The 18,355-nt window shown below is 39.0% G+C and overlaps 1 protein-coding gene across 6 annotated transcripts in view; it reads right to left on the bottom strand.

The window, feature by feature from the left end:
* Positions 1 to 18,355, bottom strand: part of LOC133652577 (nuclear receptor corepressor 2-like) — a 212,767-nt gene that overhangs the window by 59,863 nt on the left and 134,549 nt on the right. For all 6 annotated transcript variants that reach the window (XM_062051491.1, XM_062051494.1, XM_062051495.1 and 3 more), the window contains exons 15-17: positions 13,139 to 13,290; positions 8,108 to 8,268; positions 5,618 to 5,680 (exon numbers count right to left, since the gene is read on the bottom strand). In XM_062051491.1, the coding sequence (XP_061907475.1) occupies positions 5,618 to 5,680; positions 8,108 to 8,268; positions 13,139 to 13,290 (376 nt within the window). The remainder of the gene's footprint in view (positions 1 to 5,617; positions 5,681 to 8,107; positions 8,269 to 13,138; positions 13,291 to 18,355) is intronic.

The following is an 18,355-nucleotide window of genomic DNA, read 5'->3' as shown; positions in this document are numbered from 1 at the left end:
CTAAATATTAGTTTTTCTATCACAACTGTAGGGCAGTCTGCGAGCCAAGTCCACAGTGTAACAGACACCCAGGCAAGGAGGAGCATTGGCAAGCTGCCATTATCTTCCTAAATACACACCAGTATAGAATCGGTAAGGGAAGTGGTAACACAGTAGACGGACCGCCCCTTCCACCAACGACATATCCAACGTTCCCGCACTAAGGTCACACGGTTATATTCTGACTAACTTTGATGTGACCCAGTTCCAAGAAACCATGGTCCTTTACCCAGCCAACCACATGATTGTGCCTTACACAAGAGTCGACATGCACCCACCCGGCCAGAGAATGATAGAAAAAGCGGTCATGAAATCCACATACTGTGTGGGCTAAAAGAGAAATGTTGTAGGTACAGTAGTAGTCAGCATCTTTGTGCAAGGGAGAGCTAAAGGCAGATTGTGTAGAATTCACCGTGGTGTTTCCCCTTCAGGGTGTGCTGGTAGCTAAAAGCAACTCATTAACAGTGTGTGTTGTAAGAGGCTTAACCTACACCGCCCACTTCTTTCCTGTGCCAATATGACAGGTCCTGGCAGGGCAGCCTCTCTGCGGGTTGTTATTAACAAGCAAGGAGCCAACACTTTGCGGGATAACCTTGTACAAGAGTTCAAAGGTCCTCGCATCTCATTATTTAACGGAGGCAGTTAAGACAACAAGCAAACAGTTGTATTAAGCTGACCCTGATATCAGCGGAAAAGTACGATTCACAAGGAACAGCTGCAATAAAAGCTGGCCCTAACAGCAGTTAACAAGCTATATGATGAGCACAAAAGTTACAAGTGCATGTGCTGGGGTACACGTACTCACGTACAAGCTGCGGTCTATTATACCAAGATTGCATTTGACCAAGAATCAAGACCACTCAATTGTCAATAATAATCTTGATGCTATAATATAACCCTTGACATACTGTGTGTGGCGACATTCTGTGTTGTATGTGTTTTATGTTGCACGATTGCACCAAGAAAAATGCCTAGTTTGTGAACCCGTTCTCAAACAATTACAAACTATTCTGATTCTGATGGTCTAAGAAAAGCAGTGCATCATCATGCAAGTGTGAGAAGACTTGTAAGTATTCACTTTACTGCTGATTATATATTAACAGCACTAAAATAAAAATACAAAAAAAAAAACTACAGCAAAAGCTGAACTGACTGTACCTAAAAGCTGCAGAACAACCACAAAGGATGTTGCTAAGGATGCATGCCGTAGCTCCTTCCAAAAGTCAGCGAGACGTAAAGAAACACCTATATAGAGGAAGAGGCCGACTGGCCACCATAGACACCCGACAAAAACAACTTTGTAGTCCATGAATTGTGTAAAAGCTGTGTACTTCATGAATTTTGATTTGTATAAAAACACATTTAGAATCAAAAATTACTTTGCAATGACACATCTATTGATTGTTTAGTCCTTGTATGCGAGTGCACAAAGCGCATTTCCAAGTAGCTGTGGTTGACTCCGAGCCTCAGAAGCAGAGAAAAACACGTGGAACAAACATCCAATCAGCAGCAGCGATACTAAAGCCGGTGGCTGTCTCTCAGCCAATGAAGACCCTCCATGGCCTTAGGCTCCACCCAGAGAAAGTCCAATCAACAGCTGGTGCAGCCAGAACGTGGTTGTCGCTGTGTCACATGCCTGTTACTTCAGCCGTTGTCTTGAGGCCCTGCTGGATCACACGATCCGACTATCTGATCACAGGGTAGGCTGCCGGAATCGCTCTTCAACGCAGGGGCCTTCCAATCCAGAACTCGGATAAAAACAGCTCAGTCCCTCCACTCTTGCTTACAGCTGGTTTGATATTTGAGCCGGGGTCAGGTTGATATGCTCCAAAACAACACATGCTCCTGGTCTCTCCCCGTCTCTCCTCCGCCTCTGGAAGTGCAGCTCTTGTTCTTGTGCCGCGTCTCTCCACAATGGCGGTCGTCTAGGAGGACTTCCACAGGAAAGTGGGACTAGGAGGCAGTGCTATGTGCTTGCTCGCTCTCTCACTTCGTCTCTCTCCCCTCATCTGATCTCGCCTCTATCTCTCTTTTTCCCCTCCCTCTCTCCGTCTGCCTATCCCTCCCCCTACCTCACCCTGCCAGCAGGCACCACCGACCAGTGCACACACTAATGCATGAGTGAGTACACACCAACTTCTCGCTCTTGCTTGCGCGCGCTCTCTCTCTCTCTCTTGTTAATACTTTAGTACACAGACACAAACATACTCAGGCAGTCCAAGTGTAAACATAGAGCAGGGGGAGGGGAGAGCGAGAGAGCGAGAGAGAGAGAGAGAGAGAGAGAGAGAGAAAGAGAGAGACGGGGGTTAGAGAGACAGAGAGAATGAGACCGGGTCAGAATAAAGGAGTGGACAGTAAGCAAAGAGAGACGATGGGGCGGAGGGAGAGAGGAGGGGACAGAGGAGGCAACAGAGTTGATGTTGATACCATGAGAAAGCATAAAGGCTTTCACATTTTTCCTGACTGACCTGCTTTTCATCTTGAATGTGACCTCTCTCCAGTCTATAATAAAACCCGAGTAAGGAGAGAGAGAGTGAGGGGGAGGGGACCCCCTCACTTGCCAAATCTTCCACAGCTCCTGCCAACTTGGGCTCGCGCCATCTCCCGAACCAAGAAGTGGACAGCGAGAGAAGCAAAAGAGAGCGCGAGAGTGGAAAAGAAAGACGATATATGGTTTCTACCTGCAGCGCCTTTATGTTGATTGTTCCAGCAACTACAGCAGGGGCCTTTGTCCAGGTGCCTGCCTGCGCTCTGGCAAAGCCTCGCAGATTAGCACACTTATATAAACCCCAGCCAAGAAGTGTGCATATGCAAACAGAACTTGGCCAGAGACAATCTTTACAAAACATACAGTATTTTTACACGCACATTCACAGGTAGAGCTATTGGAGCCTTTAAACAATTCTCGTCTGGGCTGCAGATCTTTGTGCAGCATGGACACTGCAAATACTGCACAGCAAAAACTGAAATCTAAGTAAGATTAAATATCTCAAATAAGGGTGATATTTGCTTATTTTCTGTCTGATAAGATAATTCTTCTCACTAAGCAGATTTTATGTTAGTCTTTTACTTGTTTTAAGGGTTTTGGTCCTAAATTATCTCAGTCAGATATTACAGCTTGTTGCTGAGATTTGTGACCTATATTGAGTAAAACATGCTTGAAACTAGAATGTCAACTGTTGCAAAGCTGTGTCATCAACACTCACAAGTATAAAACTACTTTTTTAAAGTAATAATTTCTTACTTCAAGCATGAAAAAAAAAAATCATGATGCCGAGCGCTAGAGATGTCGGATAATGGCTTTTTTGCCAATATCCGATATTCCGATATTGTCCAACTGGAATCAACACATTATTATGCCTAATTTTGTTGTGATGCCCCGCTGGATGCATTAAACAATGTAACAAATGCCAACATGGCACTGCCATATTTATTATTGAAGTCACAAAGTCCATTATTGGTGGCCGGGGGGAGGGGGGGTTGTATATTGTAGCGTCCCGGAAGAGTTAGTGCTGCAAGGGGTTCTGGGTATTTGTTCTGTTGTATTTATGTTGTGTTACGGTGCGGATGTTCTCCCGAAAGGTGTTTGTCATTCTTGTTTGGTGTGGGTTCACAGTGTGGCGCATATTTGCAACAGTGTTAAAGTTGTTTATACGGTCACCCTCAGTGTGACCTGTATGGCTGTTGACTAAGTACACATTGCATTCACTTGTGTGTGTAAAAAGCCGTAGATATTATGTGATTGGGCCGGCACGCAAAGGAAGTGCCTTTTATATTTATTGGCGCTCTCTACTTCCCCGATGTCCGTGTACACAGCGGCGTTTTAAAAAGTCATACATTTTACTTTTTGAAACCGATAACGATAATTTCCGATATTACATTTTAAAGCATTAATCGTCCGATAATATCGGCAGTCCGAAATTATCGGACATCCCTACCGAGCGCATATCATTATGTCAAGATAATGGCACTAGCATTTACTTAATTTAAGAATATTTTTCAACATATTGAGCAAAAAGGTCTCATTTTTTTTCTACCCAGAAAAGTGCACTTTTATTAGTGAGAATATACTTATTTGAAGGTATTTTTGGGTTCATTGAGGTTAGCTAATTTTACTTGTTTTGGAAAGTCTTGACAAGCCGAATTTTCTTGTTTTATTGGCAGATAATTTTGCTTAGTTCAAATAAAATACCCCTAATTTTTGTATTTTTTTCCCTTGTTTTTGAACACTGACTTTTTGCAGTGTGTGGCCAAAAGTACTCGAAAGCACACTGTATATAAATTCAAATGACCTGCGACATAAATGTCATTATTCAGATCAGTTTAGCTAAAGGGGATGGACACAATAAGCTTGAGGCCAAGTAAGCCTCTTTAAAACATACGCATGTCAAGCACCCGGGGAGGAGAGCACCTTGATGAATGTGTACAACTTGAGCATGGTGTGTGTTTATAGTAGGGCAGGAGTTTGAACTCGTTTTTACAAGCTGTTAGAAGTGCTAAAATATCGCCAAGACCAGCTCCTCTTCAAGCTCTGGCTACTGTTACTGGGGTTCTGTGGTTACATAAGCACTTCATAGAAGCCCTGCATCTACTGAGCTGCCAGGCTAATCCTTTGGGATGGAGCACCCCACTAATCCTGCCGCAGGAGAATGGAACTGCAGACATTAACCAGGATTACTACACGGCCCTGTGTTCAAACCAAGACGGTGCCAGATATTGAAAAATAACCCCTGAGCATACAAATATGTACTAATGCATAGCCCGCACATTGCTGGGGCCACTACATATGTAGACAGAATTAGAAACACCCCAAGAAGAGGCTGAAGTATTGAATTCAAGCAGCTGAAAAGAGAAAAGGCACTTGAGCTATTGTGATTAAAAGGAAGGGCAGACTGAATTATTCAGAAGCAAAACTTGAGTCACACAAAAGCCATGCATATGACCCAATAAATCATCAGCAGGTCGTGACATAACAGCACTAAGCCAATAATTTAATTTGAATGTTTTCTTAAAATGTCATTGGTAATTCTGTTTCATTGAAAATACCCATTCAGCATTTAGCAAGATGCTGATCTACGGGGAATCCCTATCTGAAGACTGTGAGGAATTAGAACCCACTGTGGGTTTAGAAGCTCACTCAATCATCAACTCAGTTTGAGAATCATGTACTGCGTGCAACAGTCACACAGCGCAAGTGTGAGGACATTGGGCACAGAATCAGCAACCTCCGTGATTCTGAGTAATCTTCTGTCAGAGATAATAAACAGGCAGGTTAATGGCTGCTGCATTTGCAGAGGTTACTGATAAAGGGGACATACTTTACAGCCACCTTGATAAGAAGACTGGCTGCCTTGACCCAGAGAAGGGAAATGGTTGTGAAGAGCAGCGGCCCCTGTTCACGTTGCTACAACCAGACACAACTTAACAGCACGTGTCAATCGCTGCCTCACGAACAGGAAGTCGCAACCCCATCATTTGTCTTGTGTGCTTTTGAAGAAAAAATGACTTGCTCTTTGAGTGGCAACTCTATTCTGCACAATAATGTCGCAATGAAGTTCACATAGATTGCTGCTGTTACCTTTTTTGGCAGTTTCCATTTCTTCTTCAGTCCAGCGAGAGCTCTCATTCATCTCCAGATTGGCTGTCAAACACACATAACCACACACACACACACAAACACACACACACACACATCAAAAAAGTAAGAAGGAGGAGGGGTGGGCAGTTGTGACAAAGTCAGTTATAGGGAGTGACTGACAAGAGGAAAGGAAAGAGAGAAATTAGAGAAGAAAAAAAACAATGCGAGGGGGCAGGGTACTTAGTGCTGCTTGCCAAAGAGGCACTGCTGCCTAGGTCGCTAGAAACTGTTTGTTTTAGATGGAGGAAGCAGGAAATCCAAGGAGAGAAGTCAGTTAATGATTATAGACATAACAACTGGCTTCTCTCTCTCTCTGCACAGGGTATGAGCCAGAGTGACCCTGGCCCTGCCCGACACACAGAGAAGTTGGATCTTGTACTTGCATGACCGCTATATGAAGCTGTCAAGGGCAAACTAACCAGCTAAGGAACAAACAATCTGTTGAGTCATTGTGCAATTCCGTGTGAATGAATTTAAGCAACATCTGATATCCTGTCAAAGGGGGAAAAAAAAAGTGTAATGTCCAAGCTGTCACTTAAGTAACACTTTTGTCTTTTTAGAACTAATGGGAATGAATGTAGATGTCGTTTAACCGAACACCTAACTGGTGTATTCAGTGTCACTTTAGCACAAAACAGGGTGCACAAGCTTGAAGTGAACAACTCGAGCAAAAAAAGGCAACAGTGCACTCTGGTGGTATGGGTCAGTAGATCGATTCTATAGGGCATGACTATTTCAGTTTAGTGATGACAGAATTTCACAGATATCTTTAAATGTGCGCACACAATAATGTTGCTTAAAAGTGTTTGTTTAATAAAATATTGATGGTCTAAAAAAATCCAATAAGAGTAAATTGCACTTGTTAATAGGGCTTAAGGTGGAGTACAGTATTTTTCGGACTATAAATCGCTCCGGAGTATAAGTCACACCGGCCGAAAATGCACAATAAAGAAGGAAAAAAACATATATAAGTTGCATTTTTTGGGGAAATGTATTTGATAAAACCCAACACCAAGAATAGACATTTGAAAGGCAATTTAAAACAAATAAAGAATAGTGAACAACAGGCTGAATAAGTGTACATTATATGAGGCATAAATAACCAACTGAGAACATGCCTGGTATGTTAACGTAACATATTATGGTAAGAGTCATTCAAATAACTATAAAATATAGAACATGCTATACGTTTACCAAACAATCTGTCACTCCTAATCGCTAAATCCCATGAAATCTTATACGTCTAGTCCAGGGGTCGGCAACCTTTACCACTCAAAGAGCCATTTTGGTAAGTTTCACAAATTAAAGAAAACAATGGGAGCCACAAAAAAAATTTGAAAATTTAAAATGAAAAACACCGCATACAAAGCTTAAATTGCTTCGCGCTATGTTAACCAGGGGTCTCTGACACACGCACCGGCACGCATCTCAATATGGAGATTTAATGTTAGTGCGGCCCGCGACTTTTAATTGAATGGCGCTTGATAGCGTCTTTCTTGCCAACCGTCTCAATTTTCTGGGAGACTCCCAAATTTCAGGACGTGCTGGCACTGCTTTTAGCGCCCTCTACAGTCTGCCCAAACAGCGTATCTGCTTGGCCACATGTAGAATGCCGCTCTTGCTTGCTCACGTAAGTGCCAGCAAGGCATACTTGTTCAACAGCCACACAGCTTACACTGACGGTAGTCGTGCAAAAACAACTTTAACACTGTTATGTTACAAATAAGCGCCACACTTTGAACCCACACCAAAAAAGAATGACAAACACATTTCTGGAGAACATCTGCACTGTAACGCAACATAAACACAACACAACAAATACCCAGAATCCCATGCAGCCCTAACTCTTCCGCTCAACCGACGCACGGAGAGGGGGGGGGGGGGTGTTGATGTGTGGGGGGGTTTGGTGGTAGCGGGGGTGTATAATGTAGACCGGAAGAGTTAGGGCTGCATGGGATTCTGGGTATTTGTTGTGTTGTGTTACGGTGCGGATGTTCTCCAGAAATGTTTTTGTCATTCTTTTTTGGTGTGGGTTCACAGTGTGGCGCATATTTGTAACGTAACAGTGTTAAAGTTGTTTTTGTACGACTACCGTCAGTGTAAGCTGTGTGGCTGTCGTTAAGTATACTGGGAAAACTGGGAGGGTCGGCAAGTATGCAGCTGGGCCGCATCAGAGTGGTCAAAGAGCCGCATGCGGCTCCGGAGCCGCGGGTTGCCGACCCCTGGTCTAGTCTCTTACGTGAATGAGCTAAATAATATTATTTGATATTTTACGGTAATGTGTTAATAATTCCACACATAAGTCGCTCCTGAGTATAAGACGAACCCCACTATGAAAAAAACTGCGACTTATAGTCCGAAAAATACAGTATGTGCTTTTAAAACTAATTCCAAGCATGCTTTGATTGATGTTAAGCCACTAGAACTGACCAAGCTCATTGTTGACAGGCGGTGCGGTCGTCTCCTCTACTTCGCTGGTCATGGAGCGGGTGATTCGGCCCTTACGCCGCCCCTGGCTGTTGGCTGTGCGTCGACCCTTGACAGCCACGGCAGGCTCTTTGTCCTCTGCATCTTCTCCAGAAGTTTCATCTCTAAAATTCAGAAATGCCAGGATGTTTTTAAACGACATTTCACAGCTATTGCTACCTAGCACATGATAAGCAATAAGTAATCTATGGATCAATGAATACATTACAATGATTGGCATTCAGTCTATATTAAGTTATATAGACGCTAAAGGTCCCCTTGATATGAGGAATTTACTTTTTAAATATGCTATAACAACAATGTATACTGCAAAAACTAAAATCTAAGTAAGATGAAATATCTCAAATAAGGGTGATATTTGCTTGTTTTCTGTCCGATAAAATAATTCTTCTCACTAAGCAGATTTTATGTTAGAGTGTTTCACTTGTTTTAAGTGTTTTGGTCCTAAATGATCTCAGTAAGATATTACAGCTTGTTGCTGAGATTTGATGACCTATATTGAGTAAAACATGCTTGAAACTAGAATATCAACTGTTGCAAAGCTGTGTCATCAACACTCACAAGTATAAAACTACTTTTTTAAAGTAATAATTTCTTATTTCAAGCATGAAAAAAAAATCATGACTTTGACACAATTGTGTCTCATAATTAAAACGGATGACAGCCAAATGGACTTTGCTGTTTCATTTTCAATGAAACAATAAAAAATACATACTCATATAGTAGTACAGTTGGCACAGTACAGTAAACTAACAGTTAATATTTAAACATTTCACATGTGACATTTCAAACTATTTTGAACAGAAATAGTTCATGCACATTCAGATGAATTCTTCAAAATTACAATTAAAAATGTTCTGGCCGGGGGCCGGGCTGTACATATGCGCACTAATTGACTGAAAGAGCACGCACTTGGCGCGATGATGTCATGTTATCGATGGAAAAATGCATTTTTAGACCATATGATTTGCCTGAGCGGCTAGGAGACCCCGAGAGTAACAAGCAACCCAAGTATAAAACTACTTTTTTAAAGTAATAATTTCTTATTTTAAGCATGAAAAAAAAAAATCATGATGCCGAGCGCATATCATTATGTCAAGATAATGGCACTAGCATTTACTTAATTTAAGAATATTTTTCAACATATTGAGCAAAAAGGTCTCTTTTATGTTTCTACCAAGAAAAGTGCACTTGTTATTGGAGAATATTCTTATTTTAAGGTATTTTTGGGTTCATTGAGGTTAGCTAATTTTACTTGTTTTGGAAAGTCTTGACAAGCCGAATTGTCTTGTTCTATTGGCAGATAATTTTGCTTAGTTCAAATAAAATACCCCCAATTTTTTAAAAAAAATTTCTTGTTTTTGAACACTGACTTTTTGCAGTGTATGGACAACAATGTCTATAACAAAATCGCGAAAACAATAAATAATCGCGATATAGTATTTTGTTAATAAAATTACATATATATGTGTTTGTGTGTATGTGTATATATATATATATATGTGTGTGTATGTACAGTATATTATGCAAATATATACACTACCGTTCAAAAGTTTGGGGTCACCCAAACAATTTTGTGGAATTGCCTTCATTTCTAAGAACAAGAATAGACTGTCGAGTTTCAGATGAAAGTTCTCTTTTTCTGGCCATTGTGAGCGTTTAATTGACCCCACAAATGTGATGCTCCAGAAACTCAATCTGCTCAAAGGAAGGTCATTTTTGTAGCTTCTGTAACGAGCTAAACTGTTTTCAGATGTGTGAACATGATTGCACGAGGGTTTTCTAATCATCAATTAGCCTTCTGAGCCAATGACCAAACACATTGTACCATTAGAACACTGGAGTGATAGTTGCTGGAAATGGGCTTCTATACACCTATGTAGATATTGCACCAAAATCCAGACATTTGCAGCTAGAATAGTCATTTACCACATTAGCAATGTATAGAGTGTATTTCTTTAAAGTTAAGACTAGTTTAAAGTTATCTTCATACAGTGCTTTTCTTTCAAAAATAAGGACATTTCAATGTGACCCCAAACTTTTGAACGGTAGTGTATATATATTTATATACATACACACACACACAAAATGAATGCTCATTTTGATGATCTTCTCTCCTTTTTTTATACAACACATAGTTTATATATAAAAAAGGACAAGACAATTAAAGAACAATAAAAAGTATTTTTAGTACCAGCCCTTCTTTTCGACAGTGTGTACTAGGGCCATTTCAACATATGAATTTACAGATGGAATCTATCATTTCTAGGTCTCTGCGTGACTGCTTTTATTAGACAGTGCCTTTGGACAATGACTCTGTCAGGCTCATTTGGTGTGTTTTTATTTTCATCACATTTGTATTTTGTCACATTTCAACACAGTCCAGAGACTGTTCTTAATGCAGTGTCTTGAAAAAGAGACTTGTTTAAGTCACTAGAAAGGACTTGTTGGCGGCATGTTTTACAGATTAGCCTACCGTTGACTAAAATGTTTTAATCAAAACCAATTGGCACCAATTCCTCTTCAGGTTTTGTTGGTTTGTTTGGCTTTCATTGTGCTTTCGTCTCTGCGACATTGTTTACATCCATACCACTAACCCTAAAGTTCTTTCGAATGACGTAAATATGCTGCCGCAAAGTAGCATCGTTGCTGCAGTTACATACATACAGTACCATTCAAAAGTTTGGGGTCACCCGAACAATTTTATGGAATAGCCTTCATTTCTAAGAACAAGAATAGACCGTCGAGTTTCAGATGAAAGTTCTCTTTTTCTGGCCATTTTGAGCGTTTAATTGACCCCACAAATGTGATGCTCCAGAAACTCAATCTGCTCAAAGGAAGGTCAGTTTTGTAGCTTCTGTAACGAGCTAAACTGTTTTCAGATGTGTGAACATGATTGCACAAGGGTTTTCTAATCATCAATTAGCCTTCTGAGCCAATGAGCAAACACATTGTACCATTAGAACACTGGAGTGATAGTTGCTGGAAATGGGCCTCTATACACCTATGTAGATATTGCACCAAAAACCAGACATTTGCAGCTAGGATAGTCATTTACCACATTAGCAATGTACAGAGTGTATTTCTTTAAAGTTAAGACTAGTTTAAAGTTATCTTCATTGAAAAGTACAGTGCTTTTCCTTCTAAAATAAGGACATTTCAATGTGACCCCAAACCTTTGAACGGTAGTGTATAAAAAGGATAAGACAATTAAAGAACAATAAAAATTATTTTTAGTACCAGCCCTCCTTTTCTACAGTGTGTACTAGGGCCATTTCAACATATGAATATACAGATGGAATCTATCATTTCTAGGTCTCTGCGGGACTGCTTTTAATAGACAGTGCCTTTGGACAATGACTCTGTCAGGCTCATTTGGTGTGTTTTCATTTTCATCACATTTGTATTTGGTCACATTTCAACAAAGTCTCTGTACTGTTCTTAATGCAGTGTCATGAAGAAGAGACTTGTTCAAGTCACTAGAAAGGACTTGTTGGCGGCATGTTTTACAGATTAGCCTACCGTTGTCTAAAATGTTTCAATCAAAACAAAAGAGTTCCTCTTCTTAGCACCAATTCCTCTTCAGGTTTTGTTGGTTTGTTTGGCTTTCATTGTGCTTTCGTCTCTGCGACATTGTTTACATCCATGCCCCTGACCCTAAAGTTCTTTCGAATGACGTAAATATGCTGCCGCAAAGTAGCATCGTTGCTGCAGTTACATACATACGTCGTCGCCCAGATGTTAAAATTACGATATAAAAAATAGAGTTATATCGTACGACAGGCATTTTTAAGGCGTACTACGATATATATCATAATATCACAATTACTGCAAGAGACTGTCACTGAGTTTGATCCAGAGATTTTATACATTTCTGAGATTGATTAATCTTGAAGAGGGGGTACAGAATATTGAAAATATACTGTATGTGAGGCAAAAGGTGGGTTTGTTTGAAGTCATGTCCCAGCATAGACAGGCGGTAGTATTCATTAGCAGCTTCAAACCTCAGTCAAGAATGTACATTACATCCAGAATATAAAGTACAACTTCACATTAGATAATATAGTACCTGACTAGAGAAATTTGGTGCATTCACCTATTGATTTCCAAGCCACAGAAAGCAGAGGTATTCCATCTGTTGTTTTTTGCATCTGTTGACGTTTAAGAACACTGCACAAAGCTCCACCCACACAAACACACATCTAATCCTATCACACAGAATATAAAAAAATAACTGTTTCAAAACGGGAAAACAGCAGTTTTAATGCGAAGAATAATTGTGGTTCATGGTGTGATACTAACTCTTGAAGAAATGTCGTCCAATTGGTCTCTGGACACGTTTCCTTCTGTTGTATCAATACATATCTGCCATTACAATAAGTCACTTAATATAGGTTGGCTTCTCAGAAAGTCTTTACTAACTCTGCAAGTCTTTCATGATAAAATACACACACAAAAGTTGACACTCGCCTTCAGAATAACTTCACAGGCAACAATCTTTTTGAAAATTTTAATCAAACTATTTCCTCTGTTCCATAACTAACAGTCTTACAATTTTAAGGACAAAGCCTGAACCACCATCAGGCCTTCAGTGCTGCTGCTACAAGGCTGTGGAATTCCCTGCCAGACTGTCTGAGTCACCGGAGACTTTTAAAATGGTCTTAAGACATTTGGTTTTTAATATTTACTCTTTTTACCACTATTTTTTTCTTCTGTTGAAAATGCTTTAATCACTAAGATCTTTCTGTAACTTCAAATGTGGTATAAATCACTTTTAAAATGGTCTTAAGACATTTGGTTTTTACTATGATTTTTTATCACCATTTTTTTCTTCTTTTGAAAATGCTTTTAATCACTAAGGTCGATCCGTAACTTCAAATGTGCTATAAATTAAATGTATTAATATTGAGATGCAGATGATACATTTGACTGCTGATTCGAGGCTCCCTTACTCAATTTAGTAGTTTGACTTACTTCATTCCATCCTCCTTGTCTTCAGCTTCAGTTTTTTCGTCATCCCTCTCTGGCTCTGCCTTTTCTTTTTCCTCCTTGTCCTTTTCGTCCTGGCTGGTTCGGTTGACTTGCTGTTGCTGTTGTTGCTGCTGCTGCTGCTGCTGCTGTCCGTGCTACAGATGAAACAGGAACAACAAGGCATCCCATTATGAATATAAACCTACATAATGTCAGCCTTTTCAGTAAAATGTACACATCTCATTGCCTTCAGGATTTTACATGATTTTTCTTTTATGATTGTTGCCACCTAAAATGCCTAATTACTTCATAAAAAGGTTGTAAAAGTTTGTAGTACAATTTATTGTATTGTTTTTAAAAACATTTTCTTTAAGGCATGGTACGTGTTAACATTGTATAGTGTTTTGGCAAGCCAAGAATCAATTAAATTGATTTCAATTAATTTTAATAGACAATAATTTTAATTAATTAATTTTAATGACTAATACACAAAGCTGTTTTTTTTCTTTCAAACTGTCATTGCTCAAAACATAATACTGAATCAAAATCAATGTTATTATGAATTATTGACCTATCCAAGGTTCCGATTACTTCACATCAAATATTCCAGTAAGAAAAATATTTTTGGTGGAAGATTTTGCAAATTTGGTAAATAAATAACCCAAAAATGTATATTTTGTTGTGTTCTTACTGTACCGAAAATGAACCGAACCGTGACCTCTAAACCGAGGTACGTAACGAACCGAAATTTTTGTGTACCGTTACACCCCTAATATATATATATACACTACCGTTCAAAAGTTTGGGGTCACATTGAAATGTCCTTATTTTTGAAGGAAAAGCACTGTACTTTTCAATGAAGATAACTTTAAACTAGTCTTATCTTTAAAGAAATACACTCTATACATTGGTAATGTGGTAAATGACTATTCTAGCTACAAATGTCTGGTTTTTGGTGCAATATCTACATAGGTGTATAGAGGCCCATTTCCAGCAACTATGGTACCATGTGTTTGCTCATTGGCTCAGAAGGCTAATTGATGATTAGAAAACCCTTGTGGAATCATGTTCACACATCTGAAAACAGTTTAGCTCGTTACAGAAGCTACAAAAATGACCTTCCTTTGAGCAGATTGAGTTTCTGGAGCATCACATTTGTGGGGTCAATTAAACGCTCAAAATGGCCAGAAAAAGAGAACTTTCATCTGAAACTCGACAGTCTATTCTTGTTCTTAGAAATGAAGGCTATTCCACAAAATTGTTTGGGTGACCCCAAACTTTTGAACGGTAGTGTATATATATAGGTATATAGTTCGGTTGACTTGCTGTTGCTGTTATTGTTGCTGTTATATATATATATATATATATATATATATATATATATATATATATATATATATATATATATATATATATATATATATATATATATATATATATATATATACACACACACACATGCATACTTTTATATATACATATATATATATATACATAGCTTCAATATAATCAACCTGTTTTTCCATTCTACTGGCACTTTAATGGCAAAAAACCCAAAGGATTTAAAACCGAGCCAGTAGTATAAAATAATTTAAATATTTAATTGATATTTTTACACCGCCATCGTGTGTTTTTGTCAGATTATATTTGTGATGAAATATAGAATTATTCATTGATGATTAGTGCCCCAGTAAATACTTGGTATTGAACCGATACCCACATTTGTGGTATAGCCCAAAACTAATGTTAAGTAACCAAACAACAGAAAAATAATTTTTTATTACATTTTAACACGTTACAACAGAAAGTAACCAGATATTATCGGTAAACTAACAAGAAAATTAACAGTATAGAGAAAATAATACAACCTGGAATTACGCAATATGTTACTGCATACGTCAGCAGCCAAATTAAGAGCCTTTCTAACCTGTTCTGAAAGAGTTTTATTATCATTTATATACTAAACAACATGTGATATACATTGTTACCACATGAGGCTAAATACATACTTCTTGCTTTCTGATCAATTTACACCTGTTGCATTTCATTGATCAAACACTAACAATTTGGTTTCATAGAAGCACATACATTTGACTAAACTAAAAAGCATGTCAGCACAAGGTAAAACAAAACAGGATGTGAAAGTTCAGAAACCACAGAATGAATGTTCTGCTGTATAACTTTTGGTTTTCAAGCACACAGTACCACTTCCTCACTAGTATCTTGCCTGTCTGGGATTTTAGGGTGAGAGTTCATTTAAGTGCAGACACATGCAGTGAGGACCATCTTTCGTGCAATATTGACACCCATTGCCGCATGTGATGTACGGTATTTGACACTGCCGCCTCAGGCTAATGCAACACGTTCGTTTGATGATAATCTCGTGGCAGTATCTTGAATACTTAAGAGAGAGAGAGAGAGAAAAAGAACAAGAGAGAGAGAGAGAGAGAGAGAGAGAGAGTGAGAGAAAAAGAATGAGAGAGAGAGAGAGAGAGAGTGAGAGAGGAAGCCAAGAAAAAGAGAAAAGTTAACAAAGAAGAACAAGAGGATGCCTTTGTAGATTTGCCAAGTCAACCAAGATTACCATAGCAGTGTTTCCCCTCGATTTCCAGCCCACTAACACACGCACATGTACAGGGGCACGCAGATTATTAGTTTGTTTACTAACATTTTAAAAAGAACAATTTATAGACCTCTTCTAGAGATGTCCGATAATGGCTTTTTTGCCGATATCCGATATTCCGATATTGTCCAACTCTTAATTACCGATTCCGATATCAACCGGTACCGATACAGTATATACAGTCGTGGAATTAACACATTATTATGCCTAATTTTGTTGTGATGCCCCGCTGGATGCATTAAACAATGTAAAAAGATTTTCCAAAATAAATCAACACAAGTTATGGAAAAAAATGCCAACATGGCACTGCCATATTTATTATTGAAGTCACAAAGTGCATTCTTTTTTTAACATGCCTAAAAACAGCAGCTTGGAATTTGGGACATGCTCTCCCTGAGAGCATGAGGATTCTGGGTATTTTTTCTGTTGTGTTTATGTTGTGTTACGGTGCGGATGTTCTCCCGAAATGTGTTTGTCATTCTTGTTTGGTGTGGGTTCACAATGTGGCGCATATTTGTAGCAGTGTTAAAGTTGTTTATACGGCCACCCTCAGTGTGACCTGTATGGCTGTTGACCAAGGTTGCCTTGCATTCACTTGTGTGTGTGACAAGCCGTAGATATTATGTGACTGGGCCGGCACGTAAAGGCAGTGCCTTTAAGGCTCGCCTCCAATATTGTTGTCTGGGTGGAAATCGGGAGAATGGTTGCCCCGGGAGATTTTTCGGGAGGGGCACTGAAATTCGGGAGTCTCCCGGGAAAATCGGGAGGGTTGGCAAGTATGACTGGGAGACGCAACTGCTCTGTACTTCTCCCTACGTCCGTGTACCACTCTGTACAGCGGCGTTTTAAAAAGTCATACATTTTACTTTTTGAAACCGATACCGATAATTTCCGATATTACATTTTAAATAATTTATCGGCCGATAATATCGGCAGTCCGATATTATCGGACATCTCTAACCTCTTCTATAATCAGGTACTTCTGTTGTGGTCTAGCGCAACATAGAATACACAATAGGGCTGTAAGGATTTTTGACATAATCAACATAAAAATAAAAAAATATCGACAAATACAGTCTTTGTTGCAAAAGAACAATTGTGAGGGGAAGAAAAATGCCGAGTCAGGAGTAAGAAGAAGAGTTACCAAAATAAAAAGGAGACCCAAACACTAAATTTGGCAACATTTGTTGGCCCTGCGATGAGGTGGCGACTTGTCCAGGGTGTACCCCGCCTTCCGCCCGATTGTAGCTGTGATAGGCTCCAGCGCCCCCCGCGACCCCGAAGGGAATAAGCGGTAGAAAATGGATGGATGGATGGATAAATGGAAATAGAGCAAATGAAATATAACAGTGATATGTAAACTTTGTACAGTGGAACTTGTGTTTTACGTCAGCATGACGGCTATGCACAAGCACCGCCTAGTTGTGTTGTCTACCTCAACATCGCCATAGTTGTGCCATTTACGCAACATGTGTTTGTTTTTAAAACCAATACTAGCGGCTTTTTACCTGCGTAAGATACCAGTTGTGTAACTAACGTTGAGATTTACTCATTTTATTTTGTCTGTTATAAAGCAACAAGCAAAGATGAGTGGGCATGCAATGTTCATATAACCACTTCTATTCCCTGTGGTAAATAATAGAAGATAAAAAGTAATGCACAATGCTTACTTTAAAAATGAATATTCAGTTTTAAAGTATTATTCCTTTAGGTGACTGTTGGCAGCTAAATAATCTTAACAGTACAGGATAAACATAGCTTTGAGAGGTTTCTTTTAGGGGTGTGGAAAAAAATAGATTCGAATTCGAATCGCGATTCTCACGTTGTGCGATTCAGAATCGATTCTCATTTTTAAAAAATCGATTTTCTTTTAAAATTTATTTATTTTAAATGTTTTATCTTTTTATTTTTAATTAATCAATCCAACAAAACAATACACAGCAATACCATAACAATGCAATCCAATTCCAAAACCAAACCAGACGCAACACTCAGAACTGCAATAAACAGAGCAATTGAGAGGAGACACAAACACGACACAGAACAAACCAAAAGTAGTGAAACAAAAATGAATATTATCAACAACAGTATCAATATTAGTTACAATTTCAACATAGCAGTGATTAAAAATCCCTCATTGACATTATCATTAGACATTTATAAAAAAAAATTAAAAAAAGAACAATAGTGTCACAGTGGCTTACACTTGCATCGCATCTCATAAGCTTGACAACACACTGTGTCCAATATTTTCACAAAGGTAAAATAAGTCATATTTTTGGTTCATTTAATAGTTAAAACAAATGTACATTATTGCAATCAGTTGATAAAACATTGTCCTTTACAATATAAAAGCTTTTTACAAACATCTACCGTAATTTCCGGACTATAAGCCGCTACTTTTTCCCCTCGTTCTGGTCCCAGCGGCTTATACAAGTGTGCGGCTTATTTACGGCCTGTTCTTCTCCGACACCGACGAAGAGGATTTCGGTGGTTTTAGTACGCAGGAGGAAGACGATGACACAATGATTAAAGACTGACTTTTCATATACCGGTAGGCTGGTTATTTTGATAACGTACAGGCGAGCAGTTTGTAT

The sequence above is a fragment of the Entelurus aequoreus genome, linkage group LG06 (assembly GCF_033978785.1).
Source record: "Entelurus aequoreus isolate RoL-2023_Sb linkage group LG06, RoL_Eaeq_v1.1, whole genome shotgun sequence".
In the NCBI taxonomy this organism is placed as follows: domain Eukaryota; kingdom Metazoa; phylum Chordata; class Actinopteri; order Syngnathiformes; family Syngnathidae; genus Entelurus; species Entelurus aequoreus.
This window is presented reverse-complemented; position numbering and strand designations above follow the sequence as displayed.